The sequence below is a fragment of the Salmo salar genome, chromosome 16, assembly GCF_965601325.2.
Source record: "Salmo salar chromosome 16, fSalSal1, whole genome shotgun sequence".
In the NCBI taxonomy this organism is placed as follows: Eukaryota; Metazoa; Chordata; class Actinopteri; order Salmoniformes; family Salmonidae; genus Salmo; species Salmo salar.
Genome location: NC_138306.1, coordinates 15,484,003 through 15,499,241, shown reverse-complemented (window position 1 = coordinate 15,499,241; position 15,239 = coordinate 15,484,003). Strand labels below are relative to the sequence as shown.

At 45.9% G+C, this 15,239-nt stretch overlaps 1 protein-coding gene across 5 annotated transcripts in view; it reads left to right on the top strand.

Moving 5' to 3' along the window:
* The window catches only part of fgd4a (FYVE, RhoGEF and PH domain containing 4a), a 110,139-nt gene that overhangs the window by 17,190 nt on the left and 77,710 nt on the right, over positions 1 to 15,239 (top strand). Inside the window, exon 1 of one of the 5 annotated variants that reach the window (XM_014147944.3) lies at positions 7,033 to 7,279. The exons of 3 other annotated variants lie outside the window; for them this stretch is intronic. In XM_014147944.3, the coding sequence (XP_014003419.3) occupies positions 7,048 to 7,279 (232 nt within the window). In that variant the 5' untranslated portion in view covers positions 7,033 to 7,047. Of the gene's footprint in view, positions 1 to 7,032; positions 7,280 to 7,368; positions 7,615 to 15,239 lie in introns of those variants that run through there. One more of the 5 variants, XM_014147950.3, reaches the window with a different exon arrangement.

Sequence of the window (15,239 nt, the reverse complement as noted above, 5' to 3'; positions counted from 1 at the left end):
AAAGATCCAAAAATTCAGCTTGTCTACCTGTGGCAGAACAAGTCTAGTGAGATACTGTAGCGTTACCAATAAAAGTCAATGTTTAGCATTGCAATAGTCTCTCTGAGAGTGGTTGTTATTGTGTCTCTGTTGTTCCTGGTATGTCTCTCTCGCTCTCTCTCTCTCTATCCACAGCATTCCTGAGCACTGACATCATCCTTCGATCACATTACTGAGCACACTGACAGGAGTTGCATGCTCTCACAAACACTACATTATGGAAATGCACATCTTTTTTCAAGCACACACCTGCTGTGGTGGGATTAGTGTGTTTCACTGCTGTTTGTGTGGTTTGTGTGTGTGTGGAGTGTTGTCCGTCAGATGGTGTGAAACTGTGAGAAGAGGGAAGTTTGTCATCGCCCTGCAGCAAGGTTTGATTTATTGACTGTGATGTGGTCTCATGAAAGAGTTGAAAGAGGAGTAAGGTTATATGTTTTCTGCATAGAACAGCGTTGCAATCAATACTCAGGTCAGTTTGACAACACCTGAACATCTATTTACTCTTAAGGGGTCTACACAGAATACAGCAAACGGAGCCGACGGAGCGTAGCGCAGTGTCGCAATGTCTTTTTCCGTCATGCTGCTTTGTTGACAACTGCAACCAACTCGCGCCCCAGGTATTCAGCCAGTCAATCAAAGCGTCTACAGTGGTTTCAAATGCTCTCAGATACTTTAATTGTTTGATCAATTGTGTTTTGCAGATGAGTGCTGTTGTCTGGCAGATTATTATCTTGCAGTTCTTTTGTGGCTTGCTTTTCTCTGTTCTGTGTGACTGGATTAATTTTGACGGGGCTAACTTCTGCCTGCAGAGCAGATTTGGGGCGAGTCGTTCACAGCAGGTCATGCCAACTGGACTATGTGAGATTAGAAGAGCCAATCAGTGTGGTCTGGTGCTGTGACATGTGGCAGATGCCATTCATGCCATGCCCTAGTGACAGATGTGCCCTTCTGTCCATTATGGGGGCAGCAACCAGCAGCCATGCAGGCCACACTGTGTCTGGGTGTGTGTGTGTGTGTGTGTGTGTGTGTGTGTGTGTGTGTGTGTGTGTGTGTGTGTGTGTGTGTGTGTGTGTGTGTATGCTCACGTGTGTGTGTGCTTCCCTGTACTGCGTGTGTGCGCATATGTCTGTATTCTGCGATATTCCTACTGTGACCTTCATCAAGTGGGAGGCAGAGGAAGAGAGAGAGATTACAGGAGAGACCGCCAGGCTCAGATGCGAGAGTGGGAATCTGCATGCAGCCAGGGTGTGTGTACAGTAAGTGATGTGTGTTTAATTAATGGTGTGTGCGTGCGTGCGTGTGTGTGTGTGTGTCGCATATCCTCCACTCTTAGAGATGTGGTGGGTAGTGGCTATGCACAAGACTATGAGAGTGTGCTACACAGCTGGAGGAGAGCCCAGGGGCTGGGACGAGCCTGGGGCAGAGGCGGACGGGGGGAGAGATCATTCACTGAATCAGCCATATATCAAAGCCCCAGAGATTGTTGGTTACGAATGATAAGTTACCACACAGAGACTTTTCAGTGACGTTCTCGTTGACTGTACTATTCTATAAGCAGTGTTCTCCTGATGTCAGCAGTATAAGGGAAGATGACTGCAAGGCCTCTGTAGTCACAGAGCAGGAATTAAAATGACCTGTTTCATTCACTGAATTTGAACAACATAATGGCAGCTGGTAAAGTGTTGTGCTTTGAGTGTGTGCATGCTTGCGTGTGTGTGTTTCGGAGATACAGTGAGGATCTAGCCTAGTCTGAGGGCAGTCGGAAAACGACCGGCGAGGCGGCATTTGCTGCAGCACTTTTCAGTCAGGTGTGGTAGCGCCGCAATACATTTGATTTAGTGTAATAAAACACATAGACTCAAAGTGTTAAAAAGAGGGGCCTCATGATTGGTCAACTCGCGCACGATTTCTCAGTCCTTCACATCGGAGTGCTGCTGTAGGCTCTTTGGGTGTCTTGACCAATCAAAATCACGTAAATCGCAGGTCGTGCCCGGGCACAACACACATTGCTCAAGGCGCACTCTCCACTTTCTTCCGGTATTTATTTAAAAGGCGTGATAACCCATCACTCCCGACAGACAGAAGCAAAAACTCTTAAATCAAATCAAAGTGTATTTGTCACGTGCGCCGAATACAACCTTACAGTGAAATGCTTACTTACAGGCTCTGACCGATAGTGAAAGAAAAGGTGTTAGGTGAACAATAGGTAAGTAAAGAAATAAAACAACAGTAAAAAGACAGGCTATATACAGTGGCGAGGCTACACACAGACACCGGTTAGTCAGGCTGATTGAGGTAGTATGTACATATGGTTAAAGTGACTATGCATATATGATGAACAGAGAGTAGCAGTAGCGTAGAGAGGGGTTGGCGGGTGGCGGGACACAATGCAGATAGCCCGGTTAGCCAATGTGCGGGAGCGCTGGTTGGTCGGGCCAATTGAGGTAGTATGTACATATGATACGGTTAAAGTGACTGTGCATATATGATAAACAGAGAGTAGCAGCAGCGTAAAAAGAGGGTTGGGGGGGCACACAATGCAAATAGTCCGGGTAGCCATTTGATTACCTGTTCAGGAGTCTTATGGCTTGGGGGTAAAAACTGTTGAGAAGCCTTTTTGTCCTAGACTTGGCACTCCGGTACCGCTTGCCATGCGGTAGTAGAGAGAACAGTCTATGACTGGGGTGGCTGGGGTCTTTGACAATTCTTAGGGCCTTCCTCTGACACCGCCTGGTGTAGAGGTCCTGGATGGCAGGCAGCTTAGCCCCAGTGATGTACTGGGCCGTACGCACTACCCTCTGTAGTGCCTTACGGTCGGAGGCCGAGCAATTGCCGTACCAGGCAGTGATGCAACCAGTCAGGACGCTCTTGATGTTGTAGCTGTAGAACCTTTTGAGGATCTCAGGACCCATGCCAAATCTTTTTAGTTTCCTGAGGGGGAATAGGCTTTGTCGTGCCCTCTTCACGACTGTCTTGGTGTGCTTGGACCATTCTAGTTTGTTGGTGATGTGGACACCAAGGAACGTGAAGCTCTCAACCTGCTCCACTACAGCCCCGTCGATGAGAATGTGGGCGTACTCGGTCCTCCTTTTCCTGTAGTCCACAATCATCTCCTTAGTTTTGGTTACGCTGAGGGATAGGTTGTTATTCTGGCACGACCCGGCCAGTTCTCTGACCTCCTCCCTATAGGCTGTCTCGTCATTGTCGGTGATCAGGATCACTGTTGTGTCGTCTGCAAACTTAATGATGGTGTTGGAGTCGTGCCTGGCCATGCAAGCGTGGGTGAACAGGGAGTACAGGAGGGGACTGAGCACGCACCCCTTGGGGGCTCCAGTGATGAGGATCAGTGTGGCAGATGTGTTGCTACCTACCCTCACCACCTGGGGGCAGTCCGTCAGGAAGTCCAGGATCCAGTTGCAGAGGGAGGTGTTTAGTCCCAGGGTCCTTAGCTTAGTGATGAGCTTTGTGGGCACTACGGTGTTGAACGCTGAGCTGTAGTCAATGAATAGCATTCTCACATAGGTGTTCCTTTTGTCCGGGTGGGAAAGGGAAGTGTGGAGTGCAATAGAGATTGCATCATCTGTGGATCTGTTTGGGCGGTATGCAAATTAGAGTGGGTCTAGGGTTTCTGGGATAATGGTGTTGATGTAAGCCATTACCACCCTTTGACATTAGCGATCTGACATGATGTATTGCATGGAAACACAAGGATTTTTCAGTCTGATCAATTGTAGGCTACTAACAACAGCATGTGCATAGTCTAGCCTACTATGCGCCCTGTCCCTCTGTCCAGGGTAAACAAAGCAGTAACCTTGTGTATTTACTGGCCATTTGTTTGTGGGAATATGTGAATGGGATCAAATTTGGTTTATATTCAAAGTTGGGCTGACTAGGCTACCTAGACTTTATCAATCCCAAATGATTAACTGGAATTAATCAGTAAACACAACAGCTGACATAGAGTTAATTTTTTACTGGGCCTACGGTTACATAAGGCCGGAGTACACGATGCAAACCAGCATGAAGAGAGCTCAGCCCTGTAAGGTTTATTGTCCAAATCATGTTGCTTTCTCTGTGTCTGTGTATAGGAAACCCCCCTAGTCCTTCTTTAAAATAGAATTCATATGAAAAGTACAATGTTGCTGTAGTTTGACAGGGTTTTCATCTGCCCCAAGGCCAGGAGTTTTTCCAGGAGTGTGTTTAAACCATGTGACCTGATTAGAAAAACTCTGGTCCCATCATAGCCGTATTTAACCTTTTTACAACAGATGAATTGCGTCATACAGTGTAAGGTCCGGAGTTATACCTTGTCAGGTTACCAGATCAGGAAAAACTATGGGCCCCAGAATTTCTCTTCCGCCACACCACTCTGGGACCTGTGGCTCCAACTGCAAACAGGAAGAATGATCTTATCTACAAGCAAGCAGTGAGTGTGTGTGTACTGTATGTGCTTGTGTGTGTGTGTGTGTGCTTGTGTGTGTGTGAGTGCCTGTGTTTGCGTGCCTGTGTTTGCGTGCCTGTGTTTGCATGCTGGGTGTGTGTTTGCGTGCCTATGTGTGCATGAGTGCGTGCGTCTGTGTGTGTGCCAGTGTGTGCGTGTGTGTGTGTTTAATTTAATTCCTGTACTATACAGTGTGTGTACGTGTGTGTGTGTTTAATTTAATTTAATTCCTGTACTATACAGTGTGTGTGCGTGTGTGTGTGTTTAATTTAATTTAATTCCTGTACTATACAGTGTGTGTACGTACATTACAGTTCAGAGCACCTATGGAGAGTGAATATTAAAGCAAACCCATCACTCACTGTCCAAATATCAATAGTGCTGTTGAATGTCACCGTGGCGACTAAGCCTCGCGTTCACAATAATCAATGAAAACGTCGACTCAGGGGAACCATTCGGTTGGTTGACATAATAGTTAAATAGGAAGCCAGATGCTTGACTTTTATCCCAGGTGTACTTCTAGAGTCTGCTGGTCCACTGTGTCTTCGGTGAAATGCCAGACTCAATGTTTCAGCCACACTGAAATGAAGTCGACCTTCAACTGAAATGGCAGAAACGGAACAGAAAGTGAAATGGGCTCACTGGTTATTTTTATGCATTGCTAACAAAGTACAGTATTTCATCCATTCCACCCTTGAGTTCAGAGACCTGGAAATCCTGTGATTTTACATACAAATGCTGCCAGATCCTATGTGAGTCCATTGAGCCGTGAGGCAGCATGAGCAGAAAAGGCTGGTTCCTCCAATCTACCACAGTCTCTTTAATGACTCCCATCTCTATTTGACACACTCCTAATGTCTGTAATAGAGGGGTGTTTTATGGCCTCCACACACACACTGAGCCAGGCACATGGTCCCTCTTGTCTCTGTGACTGCAGGCCTGTGACCCTTAGAGCAGTGACCTGGAGGCAATCATGGCTCTGTAGTAAAACCAGAGTGGCTGGGCTTCCCCAGCGTCCACTCTCAGGTCTGGCATATGTACACACACACACATGCTCACCAATTCACACACACACACACCAATTCTCACACACACACACATGCTCACAAATTCCGACTCACACGTCACACACACACACATTTCTTTGTGTGAGGCAGTGGGGATGTTACTGTTCTCTGAGGTTTGATGGGACCCTTCCTGTCACTAATGGCACTGTCTTAACGAGGTGTGATAGAAGGGAGGGAGGCATGGTGGGTGGGCCCTGAGGGTGCCCCTGGATAGTGACTGCTCTGTTGTCTGGCTCTCTCTCTGTCAGTCAGGAAGCATGGACCTCTGGAGAGGGAGGTTAACAATGAAGGGACTATGAGGAGAGAGGACTACCAGCCCCAGGCTCACTGTCTGACTGGGGGAAGTAGAAGGGAGGGGAGATGGAGAGGACAGGAGAAGGGATGCAGAGAGAGGCATGAGATGAAAGAGAGGAGTAGAGGAAGAAGGAGCCCACTGGGCAAAAACTGGTTGAATCAACGTTGTTTCCACGTCATTTCAACCAAAAAATGTAATATGATGAAAACTGATAGGATTTGAAAAAGTGATCAACGAAAGGGAATTTTGTCATTTTTTCACCAAACTTTTAACGTAAATCCAATGACATGGTGACATTTGTTGTTAATTTCGCGTTGAATATAGGTTAGTTGACAAAAGCCCAGTGAGAGGTCAGTTCAGGAGTGTCGAGCGTGCCACGCTGAAATAGAGCAGACAGGATCAGAATGATGCCCCTAAGTGGCCATTGTGTGTGCAAGCATTCCTGTGTGTGTGTGTGTGTGTGTGTGTGTGTGTGTGTGTGTGTGTGTGTGTGTGTGTGTGTGTGTGTGCGCGTGTGCCGTGAAAACTGAGTAACACTTGGCCGTCCAACAGGTCATGTTCTCAGGCCAGTGTGAGTTCACAACAGAGCACGTATGACAACACTTTCCCCCTGCCTCTTACTCACCATATCAAACCAGTGGCTCTCTGTTCAACCACAAACAGACCTCTCTAAACTCTGATGGTAAATGCGGGTGTGACCTTATTCAGTGTATGGTTGTGACATAGGAGCATTTGGCTCTAATGCCATGGGAATGGAGTAGGTGGAATTCAATCTCTTCATCGCACACTCCCCCCACGCACACCACTCTGACTCATCTGCATTCAAGGGGGGGTGGGGGGGGGGGCACTGGAGTTATTGACCCACCCCCGAGCCTACTGTCACATGACCACTGAATTGGTGTGAATGGAATAAAAACACACACAATTGACTGAGACACATGGAACATCATTTTAAACAACATCTTAATGATTGCTAGAAAATCTGATTCAGGAGCTGCGCCTTCATTGACTGATCTATTTTTTCAGTCATCACCCACCTCATCCATCTATCCCTCCCTCTACCTCTCTCTCTCTCTCTCTCTCTCTCTCTGGCTCCCCTCTCTCATCCTCTCTATCACTGCCACTCCCTCTCTCCTCGGAGGGGGAGTATTGTGTGAGGTTCAGCACCTGACAGCCGCGGCCAGTAGCAGCAGCAGCGACGGCAGATGAGAGCCATTGGCTTCCTCCCTGCTCTCTGGCCCTTCCCCTCCTCCCACACAATAGGGCTGATTGTCTGCGCGACACACACACACACCCACATATACACACAGAAGGGGTCTTACTGTGTGGGTAGCGTTCGCCCGCCATATGCCCTGTCTCCGCTGGAATGTGATTATCTTCACAAGCTACGGATTGGAAACACACAGAGAAGAGACAGAGAGGAGAAAGGAGGAAAAGGTACGTTGAAGTTATAGTAAGTGAGAAAGCGTGTGAGAAAGAGAGAAGCAGGACGAGAGAGAGAGAGAGAGAGAGAGAGAGGGGAGGGTGAAAAGGCGATGTAGACGGAGAGAGAAGGGAGGATGCGGCGAAAGCAGCAAGGCAGTAGTTTAGCGCGAACCTGACCCTGCCTGTGTGCCTCTGTGAGAAGCGAGAGGACCGGAGAGAGGGAGAGGTCGATTTGTCCTCGTCATTCTGGCTTAAGTGTAACAAGGAGAAGGATATCCTATCTCTGTGGATGGTAGCTGTTGACTCTGACACAGACCGAGGCAGGACTAACGGAAGCCTTATCTCAGGTCAGTGGGTTTTTCTCTGGTAGACGGACTGGACTTAAGCTCTCTAGTACACTGTAGCCATCGAGGGCACAACGCTGTGTTCACAGCTGTATTATACAGACAGGGGTGTTTATCACTGGTCCCAGAGCAGAGAGAGGAGCAGTCTACTGCTACTGAATACTGAATACTGAATATTGAGGTAAAATGTGGGGTTGTTGTTAGTCTGGTGACACACAGAGCTGATGATCAGTATTCCGAGTAGACTGTTGGTTACACAAAGGGAGGAACACCTCACAAACGAGGGACCTTACACCACAGGATGTGCCTAAGATAGCATGATAAGTATAGCAGGGAGTGTGAGGTGTGTGTGTGTGTGTGTGTGTGTGTGTGTGTGTGTGTGTGTGTGTGTGTGTGTGTGTGTGTGTGTGTGTGTGTGTGTGTGTGTGTGTGTGTGTGTGTGTGTGTGTGTGTGTGTGTGTGTGTGTGTGTGTGTGTTTTGTGTGTGTGTGTGTGTGTGTGTGTGTGTGTGTGTGTGTGTGTGTGTGTGTGTGTGGCTGTGCCGGGGGTAGGAGGGGTATTAAGATGCAAGCAGGCTTTGTTTGTTGGCTGAGCCCCAGAGCTGCAGCCTCTCTCAGTAGTACACATGCAAAACACACACACACTTGTAAAACACACACATGTGATTTGCATACACACCATGACACACATGTGGAGGACTATTGCAGTTAGCCTTCTTGGCCACTGTTACAGCCCTTATCTGTCGCCGTGGTGTGCTCTAGCAGAGATGTTAGCCACACCAGCTGCATGTAAGCGTTGCCATAGCCTACCCTGCTGTAGATGAAGCTGCTAGTTCACCTTGCTGTTAGAGCTGCAACAGTGGCTGTTGTTATTCCCAATGGTGTTTATCTTCAACTGTTAGCTTTCCTTTGCCATATCAACTCTTGCTGCTGTGTAGCTCAATCTGATAGTGATAGATACCCTAGTAGTTAAACCATTAGTTTCACCTGCTACAAAATGTTAGCTGTAGCCATGGGCTCTTGCTGAGACTGGACTGTAACTGTTAGTGGTCCCTGCGCTCCCTGCTGTGTAGTTGAAACAGGCATGCAGGGCGACTCTAATGGCGCAATTCCACTAGAGGAACCAAGCCGGAACGTGCCGGAACCAGCACGAACTAGGCTTGTTGGTTGTTGCTTGTTTTCCATTTGTTGTGGAACTAGAAACAGGACTAGGTTTAATTTGCGGGAAAAACTGCTAATGACAATTTCAAGACAGCGACCAATGACGCAATTCGACAGAGACATTGCTGTGATCCTCGGTGACTGGCATTTTTAAGTATGGAGGAGGGAGACGCGCTGGAGGAGATAACCAGGAGTTTTGTGCCATCGTTTAAATTTTTGTTTGTGGGCAATAATGGAGACTGAACGAGAGGAGACAGCTGAGAAGAGACAGAGAAATACACAATGTAAGTTTTCATCATGCGAGGAGAGGATCGCTTCAGCTGGTCGAAAGACCAGCTTAAGGGTTGTACATGGAACCCAAAAAGGTTTCTTCAAAGGGTTCTCCTATGGGGACAGCCGTAGAACCGTTTTAGGTTGTAGATAGCACCTTTTTTATCTAAGAGTGTAGTGACATGTCTGCTGCTGGCGTCTGACTTCCTTTTATTGCTCGGACAAACTGTCCAAATACAGCTATGAAGCTGTTGTTAAACGAGGGCGGTCTGGGCCATCTCAGCCGCCCTGGCTGCCCTGTCTGCTGCCCTGTCTGCTGCCCTGTCTGCTGCCTCGTCTTCACACAGCTGATTGAAGTGCTGATCCTGCTGCTGACGCTGGGCCTCAAGTGTCTCCAGGTATGAGGCCTCGGCCTCCCTCATGAAATGCAGGTATTTGCTGGCTGTGCTCGCAGTGTGTTTTCTCTTCCCTGGGGAAATATTTAGGCAGAATTAATGACACGTACAGTTCAGGAATGATAAGGCACAGACTCCAAAACAAACCTGAGGGCAGCCTGTGTGAGTGCAGTTTTGTTCTCCAAACATGTATTGTCTCATCAAATGTATTCAATATTATCCAGCAAAGGCCAGTATGGGGCCAACCAGATTTACCAACCAGATACACCAATGATGCAAATAATAAAGTTATATGATTAATTGAATCAGTTTTATATGTAAAATCCTAGATCCACACTGTCTCCATTAAAAATGTTTAGGAACATAACCATACCATGACAAAAGCCCTCTGTGGACGAGATTGCCAACCCCTGTTGAAGACAGCTAAATTGTGTGATTAGGCCTAAACAAGTGAACATTGACATTGAACTGTTTACCAACTGAGAATAGACCCTTGGCGCTTGGGGGTGCAGGGCTCAGGGGTTGCAGGAGCATTGATTGTGTTGATGGACCCTGGGGGTGTAGGGTTCTGAGGTTGTGGCTTCACTATTCGAGCACACATTGGTAGCTAGCTAGATAGCAATTTGGCTGAAAACAATGTATTACCGTGCTGATCATCGCTGCTCTGCGTCATCATGGCTTCAAATATCGCTTTCTGGTCCACTTTTGTTGTTGTGGTCTTTTTATCTTTTTATATTCTTGTTTGAATTTGTAAATGTTTTCCCTGCACTGTTTTATTGACCGATGGCTTCCGATCTCGGCTAATGTATCCAATATTTGATCGAAACCGCTTGGACATCTCCAACTGACCAGTTTGCTGCTTCTATTATTTGTTTTTAGCTTTAGAGAGTCTGGGGCTCCTATCTGAATCCTATGCTTCTCCTCTGTGGCCCTGTCCTAGACTCCTAGGACTAAGGCTGTTGCGGTGACCGTATTACCGCCTCACCGGCGGTCACGAGTCATGAAGGCTGTCAAATTCCACATGTCCGTTTAGTTACGGTAATTAGTCTTCTCCAAGCTCTGATGCTGCTGATGGTCATTAGTAGCCTACCAAACTTGCTAACTGCCTGGTACTCAGCACTCTGTTGTCCCTCTTATCACTCTGACATCAATGCAAATGTAATGGAAAATCTAGTCAAACACTTCATGAGAGCTCATGTTGTGCAACATTTCTATGGGCTATGCAATTGCGTGAGAAAACAGTGGTGGCCTCTATTAAAAAGGGGAGGATCCCATCACCTTTCTATAGGCTAGGCCTACTATATTTATTCCTCAACATTCCTAATATTAAGCACATTGCTTCTCTTTACAACAGGAGCATAGCCTACCTGGGTGGCATTAAAAAAATTACCACGGAAAAGCATCTTCCATTTGCTATTTCAAGTGCATAGATGACATGTATTTTTACCCTGCTCCTGTTTTGAGACAGATATAATGATAATGGTCCATTCTAAATCAAAATAAATGTCATCCATATATTATTTAGTATACGTGAAGACAAGATGAAATCAACAACAGTCTGATGGGTGCCTATATTAGCCTACCACTTGTGAATTATATATTATCACTTGTGAATGATGCCCAGAGTAAGGCAAGAAACAATGGCTGTTTTCTGCAACTTTTTCTAATCAGTCGCACACCTCATGTAGCCCAGCCCATAGGCCTATATGTTTTGATAAGGTTTGTATCACAACTAAAGTGGACAAATAACTTCTTAAAATGAAGCACATAATCCGCTTTACAAGGGGTGTAGAGCCTAACTGGTATACATACATAAGCAGCGTGTGAGTTTCAAGTTTGGGGAAGATAATTTTCACAATAAAAATGCACCTTTATAATAAAAGCATTACATGCATAATCACATTTGTGGTCACTTTTGATAATGGTGTTTTCCTGCTAATGGAACATTCACGCTTATAGCCTACTGCCGCGTGTGCATTGCTGTGCTGATAATGTGAAGAAATTTTAAGCTAAACGTTTTGATCTGTTGCGTCAGCCACATTGCGTAAAACAGTTTTTTTGACCCTGGTGGTTGTATTAATTTGGGATCTATCGCATCCCACAACTGTCCCAGACTATGTTTGGAAAATGTATTTCTCACACAGAATAGAATAGGGCAACTTTTACACTATGGGGGATGTAGATTGACATAGGCTAGTGTTTTTGCTGTTCGTTAGGCATACTCATCTTGTTGGCTGGCGAAAAGTAAATGTGGACAGTTCTTCCAATAACTTCAATATGCACCCCGGAATTGGATAAGGACGTGTCTGTCTTTACTTGTAGCCTGTGAAAAAGAGCCGATCATGTGATGGAGAGCCATGTGAGTGAGAGGTGCTTCAGATCACGCAGCACTCAGGGAAAAAGGGATTATCATTATTATATTCAGCCCAAGGGCACAACGGTCACTGGCCGCAAAAGGCATGTATTTATTTTTAACAGTAGCACCATCCGGTTCTTAGGGGGAGGTTGTCCTTGACTTCTCTGTGGAGCTTTGTCTTTCACTGTGTCAGAGAGAGAGAGAGAGCAAGAGAGAGAGATGATGCTGATGATACTGACGCAACGGCACTCTCCTACATTTCGTGACTGCCACAGCCCTACCTAGGACTCAGGGCTGAAGGCTGGAGGTTCAGGCTGGGAGGAGTGGGGGGAGGGAGGCTTCTGTCCCAAAGGCTGTTGGGGCAGGATGGAGGCCCACCGTGACCAGAAATGAGATTACATGGAGAGAGCAGCACATCGAAAGAGAATCAGAGAGGGGAGAGGTGCTAAGATCGTCAACAGACAACACAATGAATGAAAACTAAGCTCAGACACGTACATACACACAGGGAGGGACACACACACACACACATACACTAGACAGCACTGTCTCATATTCAATGCCACTGCGAGTATTTTGTTTTAGTGTTTTCATTCGATGTGTGTGTGTGTGTGTGTGTGTGTGTGTGTGTGTGTGTGTGTGTGTGTGTGTGTGTGTGTGTGTGTGTGTGTGTGTGTGTGTGTGTGTGTGTGTGTGTGTGTGTGTGTGCCCTAGCATTCTATCTCAGCAGTGGTTGTCAGGGGTTCAAGAGTGTTAAGTTTGATCCCCACCTCTTCCCTCTTTCTCATGTTCACACTTTTTATCTAGAGGGCCTGCACTGCTAGAATGCACTGCTAAAATGCGCCGTCAGAATGCACAGTCAGTGCCTCCATTAACAGTAGCACCAGAGTCATCCGGTTCTTAGGGGGAGGTTGTCATTGACTTCTCTGTGGAGCTTTGTCTTTCACCGTGTCAGAGAGAGAGAGCGAGAGAGAGAGTGATGATGCTGATGAATCTGACACTATGGCACTCTCCTACGCTCTTAGAAGAAAAAGTGCTATCTAGAACCTAAAATGGTTGATTAGGCTGTCCCCATAGGAGAACCCTTTGAAGAACCCTTTTGGTTCCAGGGAGAATCCCTTTGGGACCCATGAATAACCCTTTCCACAGATGGTTTTTCATTAACTCAAAAGGGTTCTACCTGAAACCAAAAATTGTTGTACCTGGAACCAAAAAGGTTATCCTATGGGGACAGCCGAAGAACCCTTTTAGAACCCTTTTTTCTATAAGGGTAGGAAGTGCCCAATCAAACTTAGGTAGCTGAGTGGCTCGGATTAATTACAATATTATTCTGTAATTTAATTCTTTAGAAAAGACTTCAGTTGGCTTTCAGTTGTATAAGGGAACAAGACCGCTATCATGAGAGTAAATACGTAAGTGTGAAAGAGGAACTTCCGATGTGGTGGAAAGGTTGCACATCATAAAAATTCAACCATATTCTAGCTCTCAGTGTTAAAAAAAATATATTTAAAAAAATCTAAATACAATGGTATTTGTCTCATGTGCTAATGCCGTGAAATGCTTACTTATGAGCCCTTAACCAACAATGCCCTTAACCAAAGAGGTTTTAAAAGGTAAGAAAAATGAAATAAAATAAGAATAATGAGGCTATATACAAGGGGTATCAGTACTGAGTCAATGTGCAGGGGTACTGGTTAGTCGAGGTAATTGAGGTAATATGTACATACAGTGGGGGAAAAAAGTATTTCATCCCCTGCTGATTTTGTATGTTTGCCCACTTACAAAGAAATGATCAGTCTATAATTTTAATGGTAGGTTTATTTGAACAGTGAGAAACAGAATAACAACAAAATAATCCAGAAAAACGCATGTCAAAAATGTTAAAAAATGATTTGCATTTTAATGAGGGAAATAAGTATTTGACCCCTCTGCAAAACATGACTTAGTACTTGGTGGCAAAACCCTTGTTGGCAATCACAGAGGTCAGACGTTTCTTGTAGTTGGCCACCAGGTTTGCACACATCTCAGGAGGGATTTTGTCCCACTCCTCTTTGCAGATCCTCTACAAGTCATTAAGGTTTCGAGGCTGACGTTTGGCAACTCGAACCTTCAGCTCCCTCCACAGATTTTCTATGGGATTAAGGTCTGGAGACTGGCTAGGCCACTCCAGGACCTTAATGTGCTTCTTCTTGAGCCACTCCTTTGTTGCCTTGGCCGTGTGTTTTGGGTCATTGTCATGCTGGAATACCCATTTACGACCCATTTTCAATGCCCTGGCTGAGGGAAGGATGTTCTCACCCAAGATTTGGCGGTACATGGCCCAGTCCATCGTCCCTTTGATGCGGTGAAGTTGTCCTGTCCCCTTAGCAGAAAAACACCCCCAAAGCATAATGTTTCCACCTCCATGTTTGACGGTGGAGATGGTGTTCTTGGGGTCATAGGCAACATTCCTCCTCCTCCTCCAAACACGGTGAGTTGCGTTGATGCCAAAGAGCTCCATTTTGGTCTCATCTGACCACAACACTTTCACCAGTTGTCCTCTGAATCATTCAGATGTTCATTGGCAAACTTCAGACGGGCATGTATATGTATTCTTGAGCAGGGGGACCTTGCGGGCGCTGCAGGATTTCAGTCCTTCACGGCGTAGTGTGTTACCAATTGTTTTCTTGGTGACCATGGTCCCAGCTGCCTTGAGATCATTGACAAGATCCTCCCATGTAGTTCTGGGCTGATTCCTGAGATCTTGCATGGAGCCCCAGGCCGAGGGATATTGACAGTTCTTTTGTGTTTCTTCCATTTGCGAATAATCGCACCAAATGTTGTCACCTTCTCACCAAGCTGCTTGGCGATGGTCTTGTAGCCCATTCCAGCCTTGTGTACGTCTACAATCTTGTACCTGACATCCTTGGAGAGGTCTTTGGTCTTGGCCATGGTGGAGAGTTTGGAATCTAATTGATTGATTGCTTCTGTGGACAGGTGTCTTTTTTACAGGTAACAAGCTGCGGTTAGGAGCACTCCCTTTAAGAGTGTGCTCCTAATCTCAGCTCGTTACCTGTATAAAAGACACCTGGGAGCCAGAAATCTTTCTGATTAAGAGGGGGTCAAATAGTTATTTTCCTCATTAAAATGCAAATCAATTTATAACATTTTTTACATGCGTTTTTCTGGATATTTTTGTTGTTATTCTGTCTCTCACTGTTCAAATAAACCTACCATTAAAATTATAGACTGATCCTTTCTTTATCAGTGGGCAAACGTACAAAATCAGCAGGGGATCAAATACTTTTTCCCTCCTCTGTATAGGTCAGTGGAGGCTCCTCGGAGGAGGAAGGGTAGGCCCATCCTCCTCAGTGAATTTCAGAAGGAAAAAAAAATTGTGAAACTTTTATAAAGTTATCCTTTTTAGATAAAACTATACTAAATATCAAAATTGTCACCACCAAATAA